This window comes from Chlamydotis macqueenii, chromosome 4 (assembly GCF_036417535.1).
Source record: "Chlamydotis macqueenii isolate bChlMac1 chromosome 4, bChlMac1.mat, whole genome shotgun sequence".
NCBI lineage: Eukaryota > Metazoa > Chordata > Aves > Otidiformes > Otididae > Chlamydotis > Chlamydotis macqueenii.
In genome coordinates, this window is record NC_141559.1 from 40,206,578 (window position 1) to 40,232,822 (window position 26,245).

Consider the following 26,245-nt stretch of genomic DNA (forward strand, 5'->3'; position numbering starts at 1 on the left):
TGCAGATGTTGTTACTTAAAAAGTTAATTTCTGAACGTTACTCCAATAAAAAGAAACAAGACAAGGCTGGTGTGTAATTTATCCTTTGATCATGGAAGAAAAGCCAGAAGTGTTAGAGAATAATCTGTACCTTGTGCCGTAGTCTTACTAGGGTCTGATAGGGCCTAAAGTCATATCCTTCCTTGGCTGGCCACCCGTCTGCTCCCACCAAAATGCATCCAAGAAGTAAAACAGCTGACCACCACATAAACATCTTTACTGGTCTGTTCCTGTCAAAATAAAATGTGAAAGTTCAGTGACAGACTGCTATATTACTTTGGCACGAGTCATATAATAAAAGTTCATAATACTGATATTCCATTTGTAGACTTGAATAAATATAATAGAAATAAGGTAACACATCTGGCATAATAAAAATAAAAAGAAGCAGAAGGTAGCAGTATTTGGAATCACAATATCAATTCTGCTGTGCTGGACCGAACATTTTCTTATCACTATTCAATATTCATACAAGAGGTTCACTGAGGAAACAACCAGGAAAAGCCTCAGAAAACACGGGACGTAACAGAAAAGCAGTGGTGAAACATTCCACATTGTTTTTCTCAAATGAAGGAAAAAATATTATCATCAATTCATAAACTTTTTCTTTTAAATACAGTCTCCTGTGATGCGCTGTTCACAACCTGAAGGATATCAGTGTAAAATATCTTGCATACATCTATTATCTTTATTTTACGAGCACTGAAGTCTAAAATGTAAGCAAAACACTGTATTTTCTGCCAATATTCTGGAGGAATTTTTAAATTGTATTATTGAAAATATGTATAGTTTATAAGCTTTAGTGCATATGTCATCATTATAAGAATATTTCCAATCTATTAAGTAAACTCCCCAAATTTTTTCCCCAGAATTCATTGCAATCAAGTGCAAAATTCAGGGTGGACTATTTGAAAAAACTTTTCTTTGATTGGTTTGGGGTTTTGGTTGTTTCTGCTTCAGAATCCTACAAGTCATGTTGCAGATGATCTAAACTGGCAAAGTACTACCATGGTAAATGCACCAGCATTCTATAACTTGTTACAAACAAATCCAAAAGAGCAAATGAGAACTTTAAGAACTGTTAGGTCACAGGACACTTCAGGAAACTACATAAATACTTTTGTATTAGGAATAATGACATTTAGTGAATGTTGTTTGTCTTCAGAAATAGTTGTTTCAAACTCTGGTGTTGGTCCAGTTTTGTAAATATGTATGGCTTTGTACTTATCTAACACTATTTTATGATTAGCAAGAAAAATATTGTCATCCCAAAGGGGACTTTGCAATAATTCTTAAGATATTTCATAACATTACAACATAGTGTCTTTTACTGTGAATACAGAAGGGGTTCAATAACTATTCTTATTTGCATAAACAATAACACCTAGTTGATATTTGTGTAAGAACACTAAAAATCACAGATCTCAAACAAAGCTATGAAACTTTATTATGATGCACTGAAAACTGAAATAAATACTATATTCATCCAATTTTTCTTCTTCTGCAAAGCTTAAAATTGCAGACTGCTTACACATATTTCACCTTAATAAATTGAAATGTTATATAAAGAAATGACAAAAATCACAAGGCCACTCTAGTTGATGCAACTCTAGTTGACACAGCCTTTTGTTTCATGAAAATAAAATTAGCAGAAGGACACTCACCTATTTGCAATTTTAATATTAAAACAGAATGTTAAATTAACTATTTCAGACTTTATATTTTAAAGGTACATTATAACAATAAATACTAATATCTGTCTCCTAGATGGCCTACAATATGATATGCATACAATTATGCACAGACAAAGTTGAACTGGTTTGATGAGCTAGTCCTACATTATCCAGCTATTGTGATACATTAAGGTGTGAGCCATTAGAACTAAAATTAGAGTATTAGATACTGATATTAGAAAGGGAGATACACAACAGTCTGGAAGAATGCACACAACTGTTTCTAATGTTAAAGGCCTTAAGAAAGTTAGATTCTGAAATTTATGAGAAAATTCTTGCAGGAGATGCTGAAAAAAATCATAGAGAATTTGTGTCAAAGTTGGTTTTGAGCGGACAAAGACATTATAACTTCATAAAAATAAGATCAGAACCATGGAAGGCCTGTAACAATCATAGTCACAGATTTTATAGATACATATGGCATGAGAGTTTCCTTGTATGGTTCTTAATGGACCTACAAATGTGCATTTTGTAAGTGGTTTCAGTGTCTATTACAGATAATCAATATTTGTTATTGATATTTAGCATCTGTGTTGAAATTGTCATGCTAAACAAACAACACAGCAAACTGATCCTCATCACTTCGAAACATGTGCAAGTCATCCTGTTTAGTCTGTATTATTTAGTCCTGTAACACAGGACAGAGATTAATAACTTCTATGCAGGCTGAGTTATGCATGATTGTTTATTTTTTTTCCCTTTCTACCTTGCTTCTAATGCACTTATCCTGCTAATGTAGAAATCTCTGATAAGAATAAAGATATACATGAATAAGTAAAAAACATCATTAGCGTGCCCTAAGAGTCCAGAGTGTGTACAGAATATAAAAGTCTTGCCATTTTCTTTTTTTATAGGAAATCGGCTGAGCATAAAATGTGAACAAATTGCAGATCACTTATTACCCTGTGTCTTTTACAGTCATGTTCCTGGCAATACTGCTACACAAACTGTGGGTTTGACTCCTACATTCTTCATACAGCAATAGTCCTCACAGTCACCTGGAGGCACAGACTGCATAGAATTAATTCCTGTGGAGATATCAAAGGTATTAAATGGACTCTAGCCTTACCTCTATTAACAGTCTCAGTAATGGGATCCTGCATAAGTCTGCTACCTTTCTTTGGGGACTAGTAAAACCACTTAACACTTGCTGTCTGTTTCATTCTCATTCCAGCTGACTTTTACCAGCCTGCCTAGCTTTCATACTTTTAACTCAAACTCAAGGTGGGGATTAAAATACCATACTACTTTGATATCACCTACCTTTTGTTCCACCAAAAGTAATCTCATTCTGGGTCTCCTTATTAATCAAATTTAAGGCACAAATACAGCCTGAGTGTATGAATTGAGACCAGCCCTGAGGAGAAGGACTTGGGAGCGATGGTAGATGAGAAGTTTAACGTGAGCAGGCAATGCGCCCTTGCGGCCCAGAAGGCCAACCACATCCTGGGCTGCATCAAGAGAAGCGTGGCCAGCAGGTCGAGGGAGGTGATTCTCCCACTCTACTCTGCCCTGGTGAGACCCCACCTGGAGCACTGTGTCCAGTTCTGGAGCCCCCAGCATAAGAAGGACATGGACCAGTTGGAGAGGGTCCAGAGAAGGGCCACAAAGATGACCAGAGGGCTGGAGCACCTCTGCTATGAGGACAGGCTGAGAGAGTTGGGGCTGTTCAGCCTGGAGAAGAGGAGGCTCCGGGAGACTTTATAGCGGTCTTCCAGTACCTCAAGGGGGCCTGCAAGAAAGATGGGGAGAAACTCTTCAGTAGAGTCCTGTTGTGACAGGAGTAGGAGTAATGGTTTCAAAACAGAGGGAGGTAGATTCAGATTAGATATTAGGACAAAATTTTTTTATGATGAGAGTGGTAGAGCACTGGAACACGTTGCCCAGAGAGGTGGTGGATGCCCCATCCCTGGAAACATTCAAGGCCAGGTTCAATGGGGCTGTGAGCAACCCGATCTAGTTGGAGATGTCCCTGCTCCTTACAGGGGGATTGGACTAGATGACCTTTGAAGGTCCCTTCCAATCCAAATCATTCTATGATTCTATGATTTTTTTTCTCGTTCATCATTGCTTATTCCAACAGTTCCCACTTCAAGTATCTTTATTTAGTATTCCAGCTTTTCTAATACAGATAGTAGAGATATCTCTCATAGGAGATCTCTCCGAATATAATAAGCATTGAATGATTTGAAGAACGACAACAAGCTCTGTTACAAAGAGATATTTTACATTACATAAATAAGTTAAGGCTTGTTCTTTTATGTCTGTTCAGTAACTGGATATTAATATGATCATAGAAAGTGACACAGTGAAAAAGTTTTCTTGAGTTCCCCTCTTACTTCCACCAAAACAGAACTGCTAATCAGATGTTCTGGTGGACTTTTATGGGTTTATTACAACAAATCTATCTCACTGACTTGAAACACCAGAAAAGATTATTTCAGAACTCTGAAAATTCATGTGTCATTCAATGGCATTTTCCTTTGCTGCCTCTGTGTTAGTTCTCAGTATCACTGTTACTGAAACAATAAGTCCATTACAAGGAAAAAAAAAAAAAGAAAGAAGAAAAAACAGAATCTTGACTTTTATGTCAGATAAAACACCCCTTTAATTTGTGTTTCTTGAAAAAAAGTTTTTGAAAATAGCTTATTGTTGACTTTCAAGGCCAGAATCAGATTAGCTTAGCAGTTATGCATGCTAAAACGGGCTATGCACAGTTGAACCTTTGTCCCCTTTGTGCACTTGTGGAATATCCTCTCCGTACAATGAAAATGAGGTTGGAGAACACTCATTTCACAGAAGACAGGAAGGGGACCCACATTCCACCACCCTCCCATCTAAAATGCATATATTTTAACCTCATGTGGTGTAAAAGAATAGAGTCCTTATAGTTTTGAAAATTGTTTGACCCTGAAAGGCTTCTCCTTTGTACTTGTCCAAAAGAAAAGAAAATTATTACATGCTCAGTTTCTGACTTCATTGCCTGTTACTTGGATGAACATTTAAAATGTAAATTAAACAAGTCAGCTTTTTGGACAGATGTCACCTTAAATCCCAAAAGTGTGTAGGGTGTCTGCAATTATTATTTGCCTTTTCAGAAACAAAAAAATCTTTTTTATTTTTTCAAAGTATCATAAACTTTCTATTTGATTTATTGCACAACTTAAGTGGCTATTTATTTAGAAACTACTATGAAAACCACAGTTTTCCTCAAAACAATGCTATTATTAAGTCCTTATTTTAAGATAAATTATGATTTGTTCTTAAAGACTTACATTGTTAAAGAGCTGAATTAAAAAGAAGGAATAAAAATGAGTTTTCAAAGCTGCATTACAACTCCAGACTTTGTTGCTCCATATAGGCAAACAGAAAGAAATAAGGTATCAACGCTATATATTCAGGATATCTAAAATAATTTGCTTCTTATTTCTATTTGAAGGTACAACACAAAAAGTAAGTAAAGGATTTTCGTGCATTTATTTTGATGGTTATATTATCAAACAATCAGAAATTGTGTTTTTAAAGGATGCTTATACCATGCACTCTGAGGCAAAGTGACGTATTTCTGAACTTAAATTTGCATTACTGACCTAGGTCTTGTTTACTCATTGATTATAATCTGACATAATTTGATGTTTCAGTGTTTGGATTAGATTTTTCTGTATTTTTAACTTCATTAATCACATATGTGTATAGCAGTTGCTTTTAGGTTTTTTTTATTATGTGACTACTTTTATTTTCACTTTTTGTTTGTTTGTTTGTTTCTTTCAAGTCATGGTGGATATACTGAGTTTTTTGCTGCCAAAAACTTTTTCATAGATCATTAAATTTGAATATATGAATGACTACAGTTACTTAGCATGCTTTTATTAAGTGCACAGGACTGGAGATAAGTGGGCTTAAGGAATTTCAGGGTCAAACAAATGGTAATGAAGTTTTGATTATAACATTTAGCTATGATTCATAGGAAAATACTGAAAATCAAAGATTTTAAGCATTAATAATTCAGATTTTAATTAATATTTTGAAACGTGAGAGTTCAGTAAATATAGCTCATTCTCCTGCGTACAAACAACTTAATATTTTGTATTTTTCTGCTATCACTGTTTAGAAAAGCAGGAAAAAAAAAGTTATACTTTAATCTCCCAGACAGTATATATATTTCTGAGAACTTTGGAAGGGGTGGGAGGGATGGTGTCTGCGCCTTAATCAAAGATGAATAAGGCATTAATCTCACTTTCTGTCTCTCAGGGGACTTGCCACAGACTGAAACTTAGTATCTGAATTAAGCAGCGGCACAGCCAAAGAAAAGGGAGGAGAGGCCAGTCATGAAAGAAACATTCGAAGAAATAAGCAAGTGTTATTCAATTATGCTTGACAATTCCAGTGAAATGCCATTGAACATGTATTTTTCTTCTTGGGTTTGTCACATCACCGAGGCATCACTCAGCAAGCAGTGTGGTGAATTTCTTGCACTGTGAAAGTTGTGAAATCAGATTGTCAGGCAGATACATTCCTGACCTTTATGATTTTTTTCAGTGTTGTATTTGTTCATGCAACATACGTAAGTACGTATAAGCTCCACATATTATAATACAGCTCTTAAATACTTGTATAGATTTCAAGATAAGATTAAAACTTAGATGTTGATTAATATCATTATGTACAGTCTGCCATTTTCTAGAGATCTCAATTCACTATCATCTGACATCTTTTCATCTTCTGAATTTATTTAAGTATTAAGTTATTTCTAATGCCTTGCAGAAATAAGACGTAATTCCACCATGTATTTTCACCAGTCTAATGTTTAAAAGTTCTTTATCCTGTATGTTTATTTTACTTTTCACCTACTTCACCAGGGGCTGTTATTAAGCAGCTATTAATCAAAGTGTAACTTATATTTCTGAAAACTTTGCTCAAATTCTTTATTTGTACTAAGCAGGGATGTGATATTGTAAAGGGAAGCAAATATTATTTAATAACTACTTATTATTAAATTGGTGGCCAATGGTAGATGCTTAAAGGATAAGTAAAGAAACAGGAGGAGAATGGACAAGTTCGTATATTCCCCCGAGTCCATTTACTGCCTGAGCTAGAAACTGCAGCTATCCATTTTGTCTAATAGCCACTGACGGACTTGAGCTCCTTATGTTTGTCTGCTTCCTTTTTCTAATTTATGTATATTTTTATTTCCATAACATTACATGGGTGTGAGGAGTGTTGCTTCTTTATATTCATGTTTGGAAATCTGATGAGTTTATTTATTTTATTTTGTTTACTCTCTCTTCAAATAGAGACCAATCTGTACCTCTGGGTTTTCTTGTTTCTTTCTCTGTATATTCGTCATTGTATTATATTTTTTTAAGGAATTTAACCAGAGAGTAATACAATATTCAAAACAAAGATGCACTGAGCACTTAGAGAGCAGGATATTTTCCTTGTCATTCGATAGTACTTTCCCAATAATTCTCATACAGTTACATCTCAAACTGTTTGATTATTATCCGTAAGATGATTCCTCTGTTCTGTGACAAGTTTCTTCCTTAAAACTCTTGGGTGAGTAACACTGCTGGGAGAGCTGTACCTTCTGTACTGTCAGCTGGAATACCTTAGGGCATCTCACTTACCTCATTTAGGTAAGGAAATTGAGACAATAAGGTCATTCCTAAAGCAAGTAACCTGCTCCATATAATTTGTATCTTGTGTTACTGTTTTATCATCTTATTTTCCAAAATAATCATTATATTGAAAACCTCTTTATAACAATATTTACTCACATACTCAAGTCTGAAGCCATTCATATAGAAACATTTGATTACGATTTAGTTGTCTTATGAGGGTGTATATATTCTTCAAGCTGACCCTCATCACTGAGATGGGGGAAAAATACTCTCTTCAAACCAAAATTGCAAAGAAGAAAGATTTAATCACAGTTTCTATTGTTTTTCACAGTTTTCTATTAACTTATGAAGCACAAGTATGAAATATTTTATTTCATTAAATAAAACTCTATTTGGTAAAATGCTACTTGGTATACACTTTTGATTAAAAATGCAGTCATTGAATACATTTGGTACAATGCAATCAAATGCAATTTAGTCTGCTCAGCAGAGCAACTGGGCCTAATCTTCTAGCTTTGAAACTTTCGGACTGTCTCAGAAGTGTTTTATGCTGCAAGATGCTCAATTATAGTTAAATCACTATTTTACTTATTTTTAGAAAGTGCAAAATACCATGAAAATAATATATTACCTCTTTACTTAGCTTAGGCTATTGATTCTACAGCATTAAACTGTTTGCATTTCTAAATCTGGCAGTTCATGCTGAATAATCTTCAATTTTTCTATTGCACTCAAACCCTTAAATAGTATTAATAACAGGGATAGGATTCAAACATACATCCAATGTCTAAGGCAGACAGTCTTACCTAAACTGAATATCCAACTTTGAACTTTAGCTATCACTAGTAAATTCAATGTATGTTCTTCTGTAAGCAAGGGTACCTTAGACTGATGTATATCAGGACTTGTACATTACACTTCAATATGCATATGCTGAAATCACAGATAGTTATGGATTCTGTGAGTGATGCACGTCACTGCTTTATCTTAAAACTAATGACAATATTACATTCACTAAGAAAGGGATAACTGCTTTGAAAGTAATTGGTTCATTTATTGAGTTCCTAAGCCACCAGCAACGACAAATTTTGGGGTTGGGAAAATATTGCTTGTCTATTTTTATTTCCATAAAAGGGTTTGTAAAAAGTAGTATACCAATTAATTAAAATAGTCCTTTCAATTATTGAGAAAATGCAATGCAAATTTATATCTTCCTTTTCTGTCCTTATAATGCTTTTCACCCTTGCAAGTTCAATATTTTGTGGAAAACAAACTAAATACCAGTTCTGACACCTTCCTTGTGAATATCTAATCATGATTAATATAGTCTAGAACACATGGCTTCCTCTCAACATTTACTATGCTTTCTAAATCTTCTCAGCAGTTCAGGGTGGTGGAACACTGGAACAGGCTGCCCAGAGAAGTGGTAATGTCCCATCCCTGGAAAAATTCAAGGCCAGGTTGGATGGGGCTCTGAGCAACCTGATCTGGTTGGAGATGTCCCTGCTACTCGCAGGGGGATTGGACGAGGTGATCTTTAAAGGTCCCTTCCAACCCAAACCATTCTATGATTCTATGTATTTGCTCAAAAATATACTTAATTTAAGTCTCCTGAGATTGATACTGAAGTCTTAGGAAAAAATTAGATCAACACAAACAACTCAGTTCTATTAAAAAAAAGCTCCTGTGAGACAGGTGAAATATACTGCCCTCATTTTGTCCTGCTTTCTGTAATATTAAAGAAATTGTGAGATTGCAGCTGTGAGATCATGTGAAGAACATGATCAGAAAGGTTTAAAATTGTAATTTCTAATTTCATTATAATTCACTGAAACCTGGGTCATGTTAGTCTTTGGATTTTACATATTATTAATCCGAAAAAAAAAAAAAATTAATTGTCTATTTTGTGTGGATCAGAAAAAGAGGACAAGTTCTGTCACCATATTCAATGTTATTAACAGGTTTGTAATACAGCTGCAGTAATAAATATAAACCATGCTTCACTGCCTGTGACTTTGAGAACTTCATTGTATATACTGATGGATCCAAATACCTGTGAGGGAAGAATATATTGCTATCCTTTCTTAAAATGCTTTCATGTACCATTATGGTTTTATGGCAGAAAAGCATCTGCAAACAAGATTTTTTTTAATAAATAGAGATTATTATATTGCATGAACTTGGAAGAAATAGCAGAAATTTTAGCCAAAAGTATGTCTTCTCCCATTAGCTTGCCTCTACTACACCACACACAAGTGCCTCCACATCTTTACGTGTAGTCTCCTCAAAAACCTGACAGCAAACATTTCCAAGCTCTCACTCCAAAAATTGAGTTCTTTACAAAGTATAATCACAGTATCGATTCTCTATATGAATGCAGCCATAATCCACATCTAGCAAAGTTTGTCCTCGTTGAAATGCTACATGGGAAGCAGATCACAGTGTCATGACAGCAGCTCTCTCCCTCAGGAATTGCTGCCAGCTTTCACGCACAGCAGACCTCATGCTGTCACCCTCCAGTCCTCCTCCAGAAGAAGCAGCCATGCTCTGAACCAAAGTTGTTAGGTCACCTTAACTACATACAGCAGACTTCAGGCTTCCAACAACAAAATACAGCGCTGCCACGGCATCCAACAGCTTGCACGTCTGTGCACCAATCTGTTCTGTCTCTCAGCAGCTACTTCATGTGGCTACAGCCACTGACTACACAGGCACACACTTTTTATCCTTCACCCACTGAAAGAGGCTGGCACGCTGATTTCGGAACAGCCAGCGATGCTGCTGACAGCTCATGTGCTGGAACACACAAGCAGAGAAGTATATTTTTTTATAATCTCACATAAGGCACTCCATTTGCCAACTGAATCTTGCCTTCTGCTGTCTCCTGTCCATCTCTTCCTCATGCCTTTCCTGATTTAAATTGCAAAATTATCATGCTGCAGAAGTGGAAGGTGGAGTGTAAACCGTTGCGCTCCTGGTCCTGTGCTACTACACTGGGTCTTTGCGTAGACCTTCCAAACACGTCAGGTGGCTTTGAGATGCATCTCCCAGGGCACCTCCACAGTGAGCAGCCAGCACAAGGACCAAGTTTTCCTAATTTTTCGCTGTTACTCTCTCCACCTTCACCTTTCTTGTGCTGTCAGATGCCAGTGGCTAACAACAGGAGCGCAGGCAGCAAGTGTCTGGGGTGGGGGTGGTGCAAGTGAGAGATATCTGCCCAGGACTTTTCTAGATGAGTTTCTTTGGAATTGGGCGTAAAGCTTACAAGTGGCTCTCATGAGCCTGGACACAAGTGGCATAAGTGTGCCAGGGGCATTTCTGAAAGGCCAGAACACCTTGAATGCAGATGCAGTGGAGACACTTACTAGGTGAAATCTTTGCTGCTAACTTCATGTTTGGTTTAATCTCACTCTTTTAAGTATACTTATTTATTTAAAGGATGACACCAGTGTCAGTGACCCAGGTTTCAGTGAATTATAATGAAATTAGAAATTACAATTTTAAACCTTTCTGATCATGTTCTTCACACGATCTCACAGCTGCAATCTCACAATTTCTTTAATATTACAGAAAGCAGGACAAAATGAGGGCAGTATATTTCACCTGTCTCACAGGAGCTTTTTTTTAATAGAACTGAGTTGTTTGTGTTGATCTAATTTTTTCCTAAGACTTCAGTATCAATCTCAGAAGACTTAAATTAAGTATATTTTTGAGCAAATACATAGAATCATAGAATGGTTTGGGTTGGAAGGGACCTTCAAAGGTCATCTAGTCCAACCCCCCTGCAAGGAGCAGGGACATCCCTGACTAGATCAGGTTGCTCAGAGCCTCATCCAGCCTGGCCTTGAACGTTTCCAGGGATGGGGCCTCCACCACCTTTCTGGGCAACCTGTCCCAGTGTTCTATAACTCGCATCATAAAAAATTTTTTTCCTAATTTCCAATCTAAATCTACCCCCCACTATTTTAGAACCATTACTCCTTGTCCTATTGCAACAGGCCCTACTAAACAGCCTCTCCCCATCTTTCTTATAGGCCCCCTTGAGGTACTGGAAGACCGCTATCAGGTCTCCCTGGAGCCTCCTCTTCTCCAGGCTGAACAGCCCCAACTGTCTCAGCCTGTCCTCATAAGAGAGGTGCTCCAGCCCTTTTATCATCTTCGTGGCCCTCCTCTGGACCTTCTCCAACTGGTCCATGTCCTTCTTGTGCTGGGGGCTCCAGAACTGGACACAGTACTCCAGGTGGGGTCTCACCAGGGCAGAGTAGAGGGGGACAATCACCTCCCTTGAACTGCTGGCCACGCTTCTCTTGATGCAGCCCAGGATGCGGTTGGCCTTCTGGGCCGCAGGGGCGCATTGCCTGCTCATGTTAAGCTTCTCATCCACCAGCACTCCTAAGTCCTTCTCCTCAGGGCTGCTCTCAATCCATTCCCCGCCCAGCCTGTATTTGTGCCTGGGATTGCCATGACCCAGGTGCAGGACCTTGCACTTGGCCTGGTTGAACTTCATGAGGTTGGCACGGACCCACCTCTCCAGCCTGTCAAGGTTCCTCTGGATGGCATCCCTCCCTTCCAGCGTGTCGACGGCACCACACAACTTGGTGTCATCAGCGAACTTGCTGAGGGTGCACTCTATCCCACTATTTGTGTCGCCACAAAGATGTTGAACAGGGCCGGGCCCAACACGGACCCCTGAGGGACGCCACTCGTGACCGGTCTCCACATGGACATTGAGCCATTAACCACCACTCTCGGAGTGTGGCCATCCAGCCAACTCCTTATCCACCGAGTGGTCCGTCCATCAAACCCATGCCTCTCTAGTTTAGAGAGAAGGATGTCATGCAGGACAGTGTCAAAAGCTTTGCACAAGTCCAGGTAGATGATGTCAGTTGCTCGTCCCTTGTCCACCGATGCTGTCACCCCATCATAAAAGGCCAACAAATTGGTCAGGCATGATCTGCCCTTGGTGAAGCCATGTTGGCTGTCACCAACCACCTCCTTGCTCTCCATGTGCCTTAGCATGGTTTCCAGGAGAATCTGCTCCATGACCTTGCCAGGCACAGAGGTGAGGCTGACCGGCCTGTAGTTACCTGGGTCTTCCTTGTTCCCCTTTTTAAAAATTGGGGTTATGTTCCCTCTCTTCCAGTCATCGGGGACCTCACCAGACCGCCACGACCTCTCAAATACGATAGCCAGTGGCTTGGCAACTTCATCCGCCAGTTCCCTCAGGACCCACGGATGGATCTCATCAGGTCCCATGGACTTGTGCACCTTTAAGTTCCTCAGATGATCCCGAACCTGCTCTTTGAGTACAGTGGGCGGTTCTTCATCCTCGCAGTCCCTGCTTGCACCTTCTACAGCTTGGGTGGTGGGACAAGAACACTTGTCGGTGAAGACTGAGGCAAAAAAAGTCATTGAGTACCTCAGCCTTCTCCATGTCCTGGGTAACCAGGACACCAGTTCCCTTCGGGAGAGGGCCTACATTTTCCCTGAACTTTCTTTTGTCCCCTACGTACCTATAAAAACTCTTCTTGTTGCATTTTATATCCCTGGCCAGATTCAGTTCTCCAGGGCTTTGGCCTTCCTTACCTTATCCCTGGCCACTTGCACAGCCTCTTTGTAGTCCTCCCAGGCTACCTGTCTCTGTTTCCACCCTCTATAGGCCTCCTTTTTTATTTCAGTTGGTCCAGGAGCTCCTTGCTCATCCACACCGGCCTCCTGGCCTTTTTGCCCGACTTGTTCTTCGTCGGGATCCACTTCTGCTGAGCTTGGAGGAGGTGCTCCTTGAATATGGACCAACTTTCCTGGGCCCCTCTTCCCTCCAGGGCCGCCTCCCATGGCAATTGGCCCATCAGGTCCCTGAAGAGGCCGAAGTCTGCCCTCTTGAAGTCTAGGGCAGAGAGCTTACCATGTAGTTTCCTTGCTGCCCCGTGGATCTTGAACTCCACCATGTCATGGTTGCTGCAGCCAAGGCTGTCCTTTAGTTTCACATCCCCCACCAGTCTCTCCCTGTTGGTGAGCACAAGGTCGAGCATGGCACCCCTCCTTGTCGGCTCCTGTATCGCCTGCAGGAGGAAGTTGTCATCCATGCATTCCAGGAACCTCCTGGACTGCCTGTGCCCTGCCATGTTGTCTCTCCAACAGATGTCAGGGTGGTTGAAGTCCCCCATGAGGACCAGGGCCTGTGACTGTGAGGCTGCTCCTATCTGGCTATAGAGCGCTTCGTCTGCTCTGTCTTCCTGGCCAGGCAGCCTGTAACAGACCCCCCCACCGTAACGTCCCCTGTCCATCCCCATCCTCTAATCTTGACCCATAAGCTCTCTGTCAGCTCCTCCTCCATCCCCAGGCGGAGCTCCACACACTGCAGCCGGTTGCTGACGTATCATCCTAGACATCATCCTAGAGAAGGCAAAATGGCCACTCAAGATATAACTTTTTTTTTTTTTAAAAACAGGTAAGCTGCTAAATGAAAGGCTAAAATTCCTCCATATTAGCTATGATATGCTAATCTACCACTCCTACTTCTCCTTTTTGTGATTCAAGGAAAATTTGCAATTTGGTAAAACATTAGTTACCAACAGAAACATTGAGGCCTTGTTGTTATTGAACTCCTTAAATGAATGCTAAACCAGGATACGCCTACCATTCATTCAAACGAGAAACTCTTTAGCAGGGCCTGTTGTGATAGGACGAGGGGTAATGGTTTTAAAATAGAAAGAGATAGATTTAGACTGGATACACGGAAGAAATTTTTTACAATGAGGGTGGTGTAACACTGGAACAGGTTGCCCATGCCCCATCCCTGGAAACGTTCAAAGTCAGGTTGGATGAGGCTCTGAGCAACCTGATCGAGTGGAAGATGTCCCTGCTTCTTGCAGGGAGGTTGGACTAGGTGGCCTTTACAGGTCCCTTCCAACTCAAACTATTCCATGATTCTATTATTCTATAATTAGCAGAAGGACATGTATGCACCTTGGTGTCACGGAAGGGAGTATATGCAACAGTAAAAACACTGATAGGAAATATCAAATCATCAAACTGCAGAAAATAAAGATGCACATGGATTTTGGAATCACTGGATCAAACTACAATCTGATCAGTAACCAATAGGACTGATTAATGTTGCAACTATTTAAATAAACAAGGACTTTTTGTAGCTGAGGGCAGTCTGTCCTTGTCAGGATTGAACCAAAAATACATTTGCCCTCCAGTGCTCTCCCTCAATGTCCACACTAGTATAATTAAGTCAACTACAGATTAAATCCTAACCTAAATAAAAATATAAATACAACTTTAAAATCCACATTTAGTATGTTTGGTCAAGAATTTTACCCTGTTTATAGAACTTGTGACTGTGAAGATTAACAAGGATGGAAACAAAACTCTAAAATAATGCTATTTACTAAAATGAAAGAAATCCAAAGCTGCTTTTGGTTGCATTTTTTAAAAGTCTGCCTAATCATACATATCCATAGAAATATACAAATAGATGAAAGTGTTCTGTACTAGAGTAGCTGAAATAGTTATAGGCATTTTCTCTTTTTTAATTTAACTGCTGCAGAGTTTTTTGCCTCTCTTCTTCCCTGCTTTGCAGTGACTTCTGTCACTTCTTTACTGCCACAAAGGTCAAGTTTTTTCATAAGCCTGAATTCAGTACAGTCAGAAAGAAATGCAGGAAATTGCACGTTTTCTGTCAGTCATAAAGCTGTCTTGGGTCACTAGTGTAATGTGTTGTATTCAAGTGCTTTCTTAGATCCATCAATTGGGGAACTGTCCAGAACCTGTCAGCTTAGCTACATTCTTTGGGAATACTATGGGAACAAGTTTGAAGACATGTCTTTGACCTCAATTTAAGTTGAAACTCTGATGTCTGCTAGACTTGCTGCTTCACTTGGACTTTAATGTCCAAGTGAATAAAAAAAGGGTCTTCTCTCATTAGGTAAAATGAAATGAATAGACTGAGTAGAGTATGAAGCAAACACATAGAGTTCTAAGATTTTATAATGTAAAAAAAAACTCACCCTGCACTGTCATATCTAAAGAAAAAAAAATTGTTGACTGTAACAGCTGACTTGGTCTTTTACAATCTACTATTTATAGTAAATTTAGTGCATCCTTAGATATCATATTATTTTCTTATTGAACAACTTCAGCTTTCTTTAAATTTTGTGTAGATATTTCTAATAAAATAATGCATTTCTCTTGTTGTATGCTTACAATCCCACTGATTAGGATCAGAACCTTCATTTCCTGATATATTTTAATTGCCTTATGCTATTTCAGAGTTTTATTTAATATGATTTTATACTGTTCTCATATATCTACTAGTCAAAAACCTTCCAAATGGATGCTTGAAAGTTGACAGTAAACCAGAAAACTTACAATGTTCTGATGAGCTTGTAGCTAAAATGGGTTGTAAGATAAGATTTTCAATAATTCATTAGCTAAAAAAAAAAAAAAAAAAGTAATTTCTAAGAAGAATGGAATAGGGATAATACAAAACAAAGTAACTTGAATTTTTACTATAGAGACAAAATTCCCACCAGAAGCCCAACAGAAAAGCTTAAAACTATGTCTCAGAGAGGAAGGGAAGCAGGGAGGGAGAGGAATAGTTACATGTGACTCAGTGATCAAAGTCATAAAACTGCGCTGTTCTCTTCAGCTTTTATCTTGGACAATGGTTATTACAGTCTGCTATACGTCCACAGTAAGACACCAATTCAAATAAATTTTACATAATTTTGAAGAAAGTTAGTTTGTTCCATGAGAGCTTAAACTGATCCTAGCCCATGATATATCAACTGACAACCAGTTGAGGTGGAGGGCAGTGGAGGAAAAGCTTAACTTCTGGCCAGAGTAGCTCCCTAGTCCAGGAGTCACCATCAGTCCTTCTATCACTACCTTTCCTCCTATTGACACCATCGGTCAATAGAAGGAAAGGAAGGACTGATCAACGGGTATAACAGGATGGGAGGGATAGCAGTGGCCCCAACACAGAACAATTAATCCTCCTCTAGAAATTCACTGTCATTTTATAGTAAAATATTTTCTTTTTATAAGTCTTACAATCATAGAAATCTTTTTTTTTTAATGAAAGCTTTGCTAATATTTTCTAATCTTAATTCCAATACATGCTGCTTGATATTTCTTAGCATTTTAATGAAGCTTTATTTTCATTTCTAGATCTGGACAAAATAAAGAATGTCTAAACTGATCTTTAAGTAAAACAGTTGAGTAATTATAATAGTTGCATGGTTTTGTGCATGACACTTTCTCAGTATCTTCACACAACACAGGAAAATCAGACTTCGACTAGACACAGAATGCTTTTAAATCATTCCACCAATTCCATTTAGAGACTGTCTGCAAAATGATGGATTAATATAGTTTAATACTTTTACCTTTCATTTTCCTGATAGACATCAGAGTCCAGTAAGGACTTATCTATTTAGCTACAATATGATAATACATAGCTTATTCTCTGATTCATCGCTTTACTTGCCCTGCTACGTCAAAGCGAGCACAATAAACTTTAAATCACTATACTTAAAATATAAAGGAAAGGCTGCTTATGCAAGCTTAGTACATGGGTATCTGTCTTACATTGTGGTGACTATAAACCTGACCCTGAATCCCACAGCAATATGGAAGACTTTTCTGCTGTTGGGACTCTCTAAGTTATCTAGACTGAAGTAAGAGATTTTCATCCTGCAGACACCGTCTGCAAAGTTTTGTTTTCACTAAGTGACATGAACTTAGCTTGATGTTGTAAACATCCATCCTAAAGCAGGATTCTGGGTTTCAGGGTTTTGTTGTTTAATTTCATTACATAACAGAAAAAAAAAAAAAAAGTTTAATTGACATTGTGGGTCATCACAGCCCTTGGTGAGCATCCAGTAATTTAGAACCCTTCTTTAGTAATACAGATTTTTATCATTAATATTCTTCTGTTGTGAGAGTTTCCCACTGACTCTGATTTCATAATATTTCCTGCAGATGGTCAGAAATAACATGCATGCAAGTATAAAGAGAGGAAGAAAATTTCAAAACAATAACATAGTCTTCATTACAGAAGTGTTCTTTTAGTAATTAAGCATGGAGCTGCACATATGGTGCCTGATTGATCCTCGTGTTTTCACTGATGCAAACCTGCTATGATAATATTAATGCAAATGTAACCATACCAGTTTTCAGTCAGTCTGGGAGCACAGAAAAGGGGGTGGGGGGGGTGGTTTTTTTTCTTTTTTTTTTCTTTTTTTCCTTTTTCCACAAGTAGTTCCACTTTTTTTTTCCACTAGAAACTGGGACAAAGCAAAGTAGCTACAATGTCACAAGTTTATGTATTGTGGACTTCCCGCCTCTGTGTCTTTAAAAGAAGTAGCTACCACTGTCTTTTGGTGGGTCATGAGTTATGTTCATCTGGTTTGCAATTATTTAATCAATGTTTTTACTCTTAGTAGCTGCTATGATATCAAGCAAACAAGAACAGTTTTGTCTAATGAGATATGTCAAAGGCTTCTGCCCTCTGCCTAAATATTTTATACTAAAATTGAATTCCTGCTGAAGAGAAAAATGGCACTGTCTCTTAACACGGAGCAAGAGAAAAAATATTTCTCTGTCCCTAATTTTTTTTTTCCCTAAGGATATTTAAGAGCACATTCTGTAATTTCTGTTAATTATATGTAAAATTAATTTATTTTTGTCTTCACTTTCCACTCATCTTTAAACCCAGCTCTGCCAAATTCTGACCCTTCATTTGTGAGCGGTTATGTGGCTTCTTCTGGGTATAAATGTATATTAGTACAAAACAAAAGGAGTAGCAGGATTCTTACTGACCAGTTCCTAGAAAGCATAGCCTTTTATTTTTTGTTCTCCATTTCTTGATAAACTTGAGAGACTAGATAAACTCAGAAATGTACTAAATTAGAAATTTACGGGTAACACTTCTTAAAAGGTACTTGTTCATGTCTGAAAACTGAAAGACAGAAAATTTTCATATAGTGGTGACACTAGCTCTTTTTTTTCCCCCTGGGTTTATATAAAGTATAATTAAATTCTTAAAATAATTTACTATGGAAGAGCCTTTCTCTGAATTTTTTCTCCACCGCTTATACTTGTTAACAAACCTCAAATGAATATATTTGCCTAGATACATCATTTTGAATTGAGAAACTTAACTCCGAAGCTTCACTTTTATCACTCATCTTTGTAAATTAAATTAAATTAACCTTCACCACACATTGCATATTCATATTCATATTAAGTTTTTGAGTCCTCTGTTGACTGAAAGGAGTTTGACTGTCTTCTGTAGCATTTTCTTTGTACCTCAATTTAAGTTACTTAAATGAGATGCTTTAACTTCTGAAGTTTTACAGTTGACATTCTGTATTCCATGAAAGGCTATGAGATGAATGTCTTAGAAATTATTATAAATAATTAAACATGCAGTCTTTAATACCAAAAAAACCCCTCATTTGGTTTATTCTAAAAGAGGTCATTTGTGAAATAAAGGACTATCAAAAGGAGGAAGAAAAAAATAACGTAAAAGATAACACAGGAAAACTGAAATGCCTAATTACTGCTGGACATAAATACCAGAAATAGAAGAAAGTTAGTTATGCATTACATCTATCCCACCCACGTAATTCTGATCCAATTATTACAGGATTGTGAGAGAATTGATCCCTCAGACACTAGACAAAAGCAATGAAAACTTCATAATGACTGGGTTACAAATCTAGTCTATATGCAGAACAAAGAGTATGCTGACAAGCTAATTGTTCCCAAATATTCACAGACAAGAGTGATAGCAATAACTCTTTTCAGTAAATGGTATTCTTTCTTGCCCTCTCTGATTAGCCATGGCTTGTAGATTGGTGGACCTTACCAAAGGTCACCTCAAAAGTCTGGTTCCGGTGAGAAATGGTTAACCAATGCTAAAGAACTCCCAAAATTACCAAATCTTTTCCTTTCTTAAAAACATTGAGTTGGGTCATCCCTGGTGTAACAGGGATGTTAAGGGATATAAATCAATGTGCCACAGTATCCCTCTGCTGCATGCTGGGATAAGAAAATTGATGTTGAAAACCAAAACTATAATCTGAGGTATTAAGAATCTCAGATGAATGGGAAGTTTAAAGTGAGTCTTTACTTTGAATCTTATAAAAATAAGTCTGAATGATTTTTGCAATACTTTTATATAACATTGTAACTCTTTTTGGAAGAATCTCAATTTAATACTGAAATAACAGATTTTTAGCATTCAGAATTTCTATGCATGCATACAATCTACTGTTCATTTTCATTAATAGAAAACAGAACAAAAGTATAAGAATCTCTGCTTATGTTTTAACTGTTAAGAGCTTCATGATCAGATCTTTAATATTTCTTTCAGCATTTACACACATGATAACTCCAGGAACAAATACCCAGTTTATAAAAAATACAAGACTACCTCACTAAATTTGGACCTTTTGTCTCTCACAAGGAAAGCAGAGAATGACAAAACCAAAATTATTAGCCATATTACTTCACACAGTTCATGGAGGAGTCAGATGTAGCACATAAATTAATAAAAACGCTGTAACCCATTACAGTCAGCAAATTATATCACAAACTTTCACTTATATCTCTTTATTAACATGACAGCTGTTCTAGAAACATCTAGAAATTCAGAAATTATGATAACATGGGAGGTGGTAGGGTGTTATTTTTGATATTGATCTCTGAGGTTTTAAAAAATACAAATTAAAATTTCAGTATAGCTGTATTAACTTTTTAGGTATATATCACGTATATTTTCACAAAGACAAGCATGGAAACTCTTTTAAAAGTTTACTTATGCATGGAAGAAATTACAGAGAGCCTAGAGCAGTAGATGAATGTGACTATCACACTGAAAAGGTATAAAGGACACAAATACATTACAATATTGGATTTTTGGTCTATAGGGGACACCAATTTTAAGATCTGATGCCTGAAGCACTCTACTGACGCTATTGATGCTTCATATGAAACCTCTAACGTGCAGCTCATCTCCCCTCATCCTGCTGACTGCAACAACACATGAATGTAGACTATACAAATATATTTGTGACAACAGTTTTCTAAGTGTAAAAGATAATCAGCCTATTATTAGACAGTAGACTAAAATGCAACTATAGCTAAGAAACTCAGTTTAAATTCACTTGAAAAACTGTTTCCAGTTCAAAGAATAATTAGCATAGCACAAAAGTTAAATCTTAGGAGTTATGTTAATTATGTTTTTTTTCTTATTGTGTCCCAAGGAAAGAACTAAATCAGCTCATGCATCAATGTGTAGAACATTTTTTACAGAATATTATTATTTTTCAAAAATAGCCTGGAGCAAAAATCATAAAATCAAAAATAGAAATAGAATTTTCATGTTAAAATACTACCATAATACTAATTATTGCTGGGGTTCTGAATTACGTCAGAATATAAAAATAATATAAATGGAAGACAGAAGCATAACATGTATGTTCTAGGACTAACAGGTTTAAAATTAATATTTTAACTCTCCATTATACTAGCTGAAATTCACTCACCTTAAAAGGCACAGGAAATAAACACAAAATATGATCAGCCTTCAAACTACCATAACCTGGTGCTGTGTTTCTCGTGGTTTATTTTAAATAAAAATTACCTCTGTCAAAGGACTTGATAATATGGAAAAACAGCAATGGGATGAACTGTATTTCAAATTGAAAATCAGCACTTGAGATTAAAAACATCGATTTCTCACTGAAGGTGAGGTTATGGCTAACCTTGGCTGCTGCAAGGAGAGAGAAGACCCGTGCGACTTAATTTCATTTTACAAGAATAAGCCAAAAATACTGTCAGGAAGAACCTCTCTTACTTCTTTGTGGCCTTTCTGCTGCTAAACCAGATGATGAGCTAAACACATTTCTTTCTTGAAAAATTGTGAAGAAGAAAAGAAGGACTCACTGTTAAAGTAAGATGTTGCATTTTAAGAACAAGTTTTGCACTCCTATGAATACTGTAGGGCTAACTGAACAAATGTTTGGAAATGATACTGTCTTTCTGACCATTTTCTGAGCCTTCACCTCTCAGACTTGAGGAGTACCTGGACAACACTGAGAAAATCTGCTTTTACCAAAGGTACTCAGTCTCAGATTTCATTCTACAGATTAAACAATTTCAATTTTTTTTCATGAAAAGTGGATAATCACCACCATGTTGTACCAACTTCATATCTTATGAAGGCTTCTGCTTTTTGTTGACTTAAGACTCAAACCAGACCCTTAGAAAGGAAAAATTAGACACTGCTAGAAATGGTGATTCAAAAGGGACAAAAACCACTCTAAAATGTGCCAAAATAATTCTCCTTCTCCTGAAAGCAAAACACCAAGGTAAAAAAATATTTCAAAGTTAACATGGTGCATCCCTTCTTTTACTTATGTACAATACATTACTTTCTGCTGTATTAATAGAAAGTTGGACTGCTGCAACCCTAAATGGTAGTTATTTGTGAGCTGGGCATTCATTAATGTGCATTTAGCTTTCCATTACACTAAAATAGAGTTTGTTCTCAGAAAGTACATACTGTTTATATATTAAATTTGTTTGAATCTTGCATAAAAAAAAAAATAAATCTGATGATGTCAGGGATAATTTCTTAAAAGAAAACTTGGGTTTTAGTACCTTTTCCATGCAGAAAATACAACCTTAAAAATTATATATATATTCTTACTTGGTGCACTATCACATAGAGTTTGTACAAGGAACAAATACATCTTAGGAATGATATCCAACACAGGAATTTTTATACTAGTCTTGACTAGAGGCTGTATTGCTATGCTTTCCTGGAAAAATATAAATTATTTTATGGCAAATTATGTAATAAGTTTTGTCCTAATCTATTTTACATCTCTTCTTCAATTATTTCTACGTATTTTGCCTTTGTATATAGATACGTATTGCAGTTTTTCTGAATGCTGGTCATCAACATCTTGAGTTAGAGCGCATCTAGAGTACTGTGTCTTCTTTTGGGGGCTCCAATGCAAGAAAACTACAGATAAACTGGAGCAAGCTCAGCAAAAAGACAATGGGCATAAACTGAAATGGGGAGGCTCAGACAGGATATAAGGAATAACATTTTCACAGTTATTTTGCCCCCTTTTCTACAGTTTATTTACTTTTTCTCCCTAAGGAAATCTTAGATATCATGGCGTTTTCATGCACCTAATAATTTCTTTGCTTCTGTTTCTTGTTATCACTGAAAGGGCATGACTGTCATCAAATACAGCACTCATGCTAAAGGATTATTTCTAAAATTGTAATATTGCAGTACTATTTTCAGTCTCTAATGGAAACAAAAGTTGTATTTATTTTTTTTGACTGTTCTTACATATGAATTAAGATCTCCACTGATCTGCCACAATGATATTAAAGTGCTTTTTTTCTTTCTTTCCTAGGTTGGCAAACTTTAACAAAACCCAAAAGTAACATTCATTATCAGTTATAACAGTGTTTTAAATAAAGTATATGAAAGAAAATGCAAAAAGAAATACAACTTGAGATGTTCAACTTTGAAGCAAGTCATAATTTGCAAGCTATTTGAAAAATAATTTTATTTCCACTACCTAACATGAAAGATGAAAATTTTCTACTCGTTTTTGTTTCATCACTCATTGGCTTCTTTAAATGCGATTAAAAGTATAATGGTTTACATACTATTTAGGAAGATAAAGTTCAGTTACAATAACTAAAAGGTGTACATTTCAGAGTTACATTGCAGAAACATCTAAAATGTTTTGTTTCCTAATGGAAGCAAAAATATGCAAAGTAATAATCTAGAAGTTCTTAACATGTAATAAAAGATCATTCTTTGTAATGACCAATATTTTATCTGACTAATGTTATGAGCTGTTTTAAGATTATTTTATTTCTTTTTGCAGTTATTAAGTACTTCATGAAGAAACTAAAAATTATTTCAGAAAGTTTTTAATATGCTAATTTAAAAATTATAGTGGCTTTTAACACAAGAACGCCCATTCTGTGGTAAAAATATTTCATAATTACAATAAGCCTTACTTAGAGGAAAATGGGAAAAAAGCTCGCTCTGTCAGGAAAAGAAATAAGTATTTTAGATATCCTTCATCTCCCAGCTAACATTTTCAAGTACTTTATTACACAAATAAGTCTTTCTGAAGTCTGTTCTGAAAGGCACTGCTGGACACCAATCTCAATTAATTCAAATGCAAATAAACTGTGAACTTCAACCTACTTCAAGGAATCCATGCAAGCATTGCCAACTCTTCCTTCATTTAACTCTTTAGAACTTATTATTTTCTCAAGATTTGCACAATTCAGCAATGCAGCCAAATGATTCACCACTAATTTCCCTTAGTCTATTGTAAAAAGAATGATTAATTGATTTACTATTATAATTTCTAGAGTAGTAACAGCAAATACCTCCATAAGGTATTTATAACTTACAAACATTGCTATCAAATAAAGCCAAAAATAGGTAACACATATTTTCAAGTCATTCCTATACCCACTTGATAGGGAATCAAGACTAGCTAGACCACAACACTTTGGCTGATTTGAATGTATTTCTTTACATCTCTTGGTCAGTATACTCAGCCAGTACAAGAAGAGGTGTCATTGACTAAGAGGAAATGGGAGATATTGGCAAATGGGGAGCATTTTCGCAGTTCTCCTGTCACATTAATTGTGCAGAAATTTCTTTACCTGCACTGGCCCATCTGCATGCAGACACATCTGTTACTAAATGTAAGTGCTGGAAAGGAACACAACCTACCTACTAGGAGACAAGACTCTGTAACTAGAGATTAATTGAGTAACCCAAAACCTAAAGAAATAATTTTTAAAGTAGCACAAAAGAGAGTTAGCCTGTGGGTTTGATTTCTCATGACTACATTCCATGACCATTAGTAACCTTTGATATCAAGGGCATTAAATGGAGTTTCATATGGCACTGTTTTCAAAGGTGCTGGTTAACTACAACTCTTATTCAACTCCCAGCCTTCTCAACATCTCTTTATTATAGAGATAAAGTTTCAACTTGCTGTTCTTCTAATAATATAAAAGAGAATTTTTCAACTTTTGTGTCTACCAAGCAGCAAAGAAAAAAACACTGTATTAAATATGTATAATATCTTATGCAAACAAGTTCCCAGCCTTTTAATTTGTTGACAGCTATTCCCTATGCTTCAGAAGAAAAAAAAAAAAAAAAGCTTGAACTATAAAACAGGCTTAAACAGATTTGCAAATAAACTTGCTAATCTATTTACTTTGCTTTAAAATTATGTAGCATAATAGGCCAAGCTGCACTGAATGATTAACAGTTATTTTCCTGCTCTTACTTAGAAAAACTGAAGAACAAAGTCAAGAGTGGCATTGGATTCGTTACTCCCCCTTGAGCCTGTGATCTGCTCCTGTGATGTTTAATGTCCTGAATTATTCCATAAAACTTGCCAGTCTGTAGAAAAACATTCAGAACTGGCTGCCTAAGTTTCATTTGTCCTCTTAACCTTTGAAATTTCTAAGCCAAATTCAGAACTGTTAAAAGGTATAACTACTTGTATTGGAGCTCCATCTTTTAATTTAGGTCTGAAACTAACAAAATCAAGCCAAGACTTGCTTTCGTTAGCATTTTATATTCTCTAAAAGTCAGAGAAGAGTGACACAAAATTTACATTTCCTAAAATGTTATACAAAACAACAGTTTAGAACTGCATGCATTTATTCCTAGGGAAAAAAAAAAAGGAGGGGGGAGGCATATTTGATATGATCGTAATATTTCTTTTTTCTAGGATTGAATATTTTTGCTTTTTAAAACAAATACTGAAGATTATTAGATAAACTCACACACATAATAAAATTAGTATGACAAGTCGACATTATTAGATAGATCTAGAACACATCTAGAACTGAGCAACCATAGCATTTGGTTTTTTACTGAGTGCCATTTACTGCGAAAGGCTATAGGGCAGCAAATAGCCAAGTGATCCACTATGAAATGTAAGCTTAGGATGCCTGACAGGTGGTATGTATGTTGATATCAATAACTGTAAGCTTATGCCCCCACACATGCATCTTGGTGTGTTGGTCAGGGTAAGCAGGCTCTATAAAGCAGCACTGTAACCAGGGGTTTCCCTAAATACTGATTTTATGACAAAACTCCTTCCTGAGTTTGCATTAGTTCTGCAGTCAACTGTCTGGTCAAATCATTAGCATCCAGTTTTCTTCAACTTTTGAATTGTGTTGTTAAAGGTCTTGGAACAGCACACTGTACAAAATCACAACCTTACAAGTATACAAATATGCTTGCAGAAGGATTGCTACTACAGACTGACTTTTTCCAATTAGAACAGATGACCAAAATGGCTATAGACCACACTTGAAGTATATGTATATTCAGAACACCATTTTGTTGAAAAATAGCAGTGCCATTTTACTTCCTTGAGAGTCTACATATCATTTCAAATCTCAATTTTTTAAACATGATTTATAAAATAAAGCAGCCCAATTCAAATGAAGGCAAAATATTACATAGAAAATATAATCAGATATAAATTTAAAAAACAGTATTACTGTCTTAGCATCAAAGTTTATCATCTGATTGATGCTGGCAAAATGACTGATCTCAGCAAGATCAATTACTTTTACTCGTGTAATGATGGATATAGTCCCTTTGCAGTTATCAGGACTATGTGTATGAATAAAGACTACTCAAGTGAATATGGATTTGCAGATTCAAACCCTGTATATACACAGATAAACATCAAAAGCAGAGCCATATAATTCATGGGTTGAGGTTGTTTTGCTGGGGTATTTTTCCCT

At 36.6% G+C, this 26,245-nt stretch overlaps 1 protein-coding gene across 1 annotated transcript in view; it reads right to left on the reverse strand.

Moving 5' to 3' along the window:
* The window catches only part of FSTL5 (follistatin like 5), a 328,503-nt gene that overhangs the window by 300,203 nt on the left and 2,055 nt on the right, over positions 1–26,245 (reverse strand). Inside the window, exon 2 of the mRNA XM_086747425.1 lies at positions 131–269. Coding sequence (XP_086603551.1) covers positions 131–253 — 123 coding nt within the window. The 5' untranslated portion in view covers positions 254–269. The remainder of the gene's footprint in view (positions 1–130; positions 270–26,245) is intronic.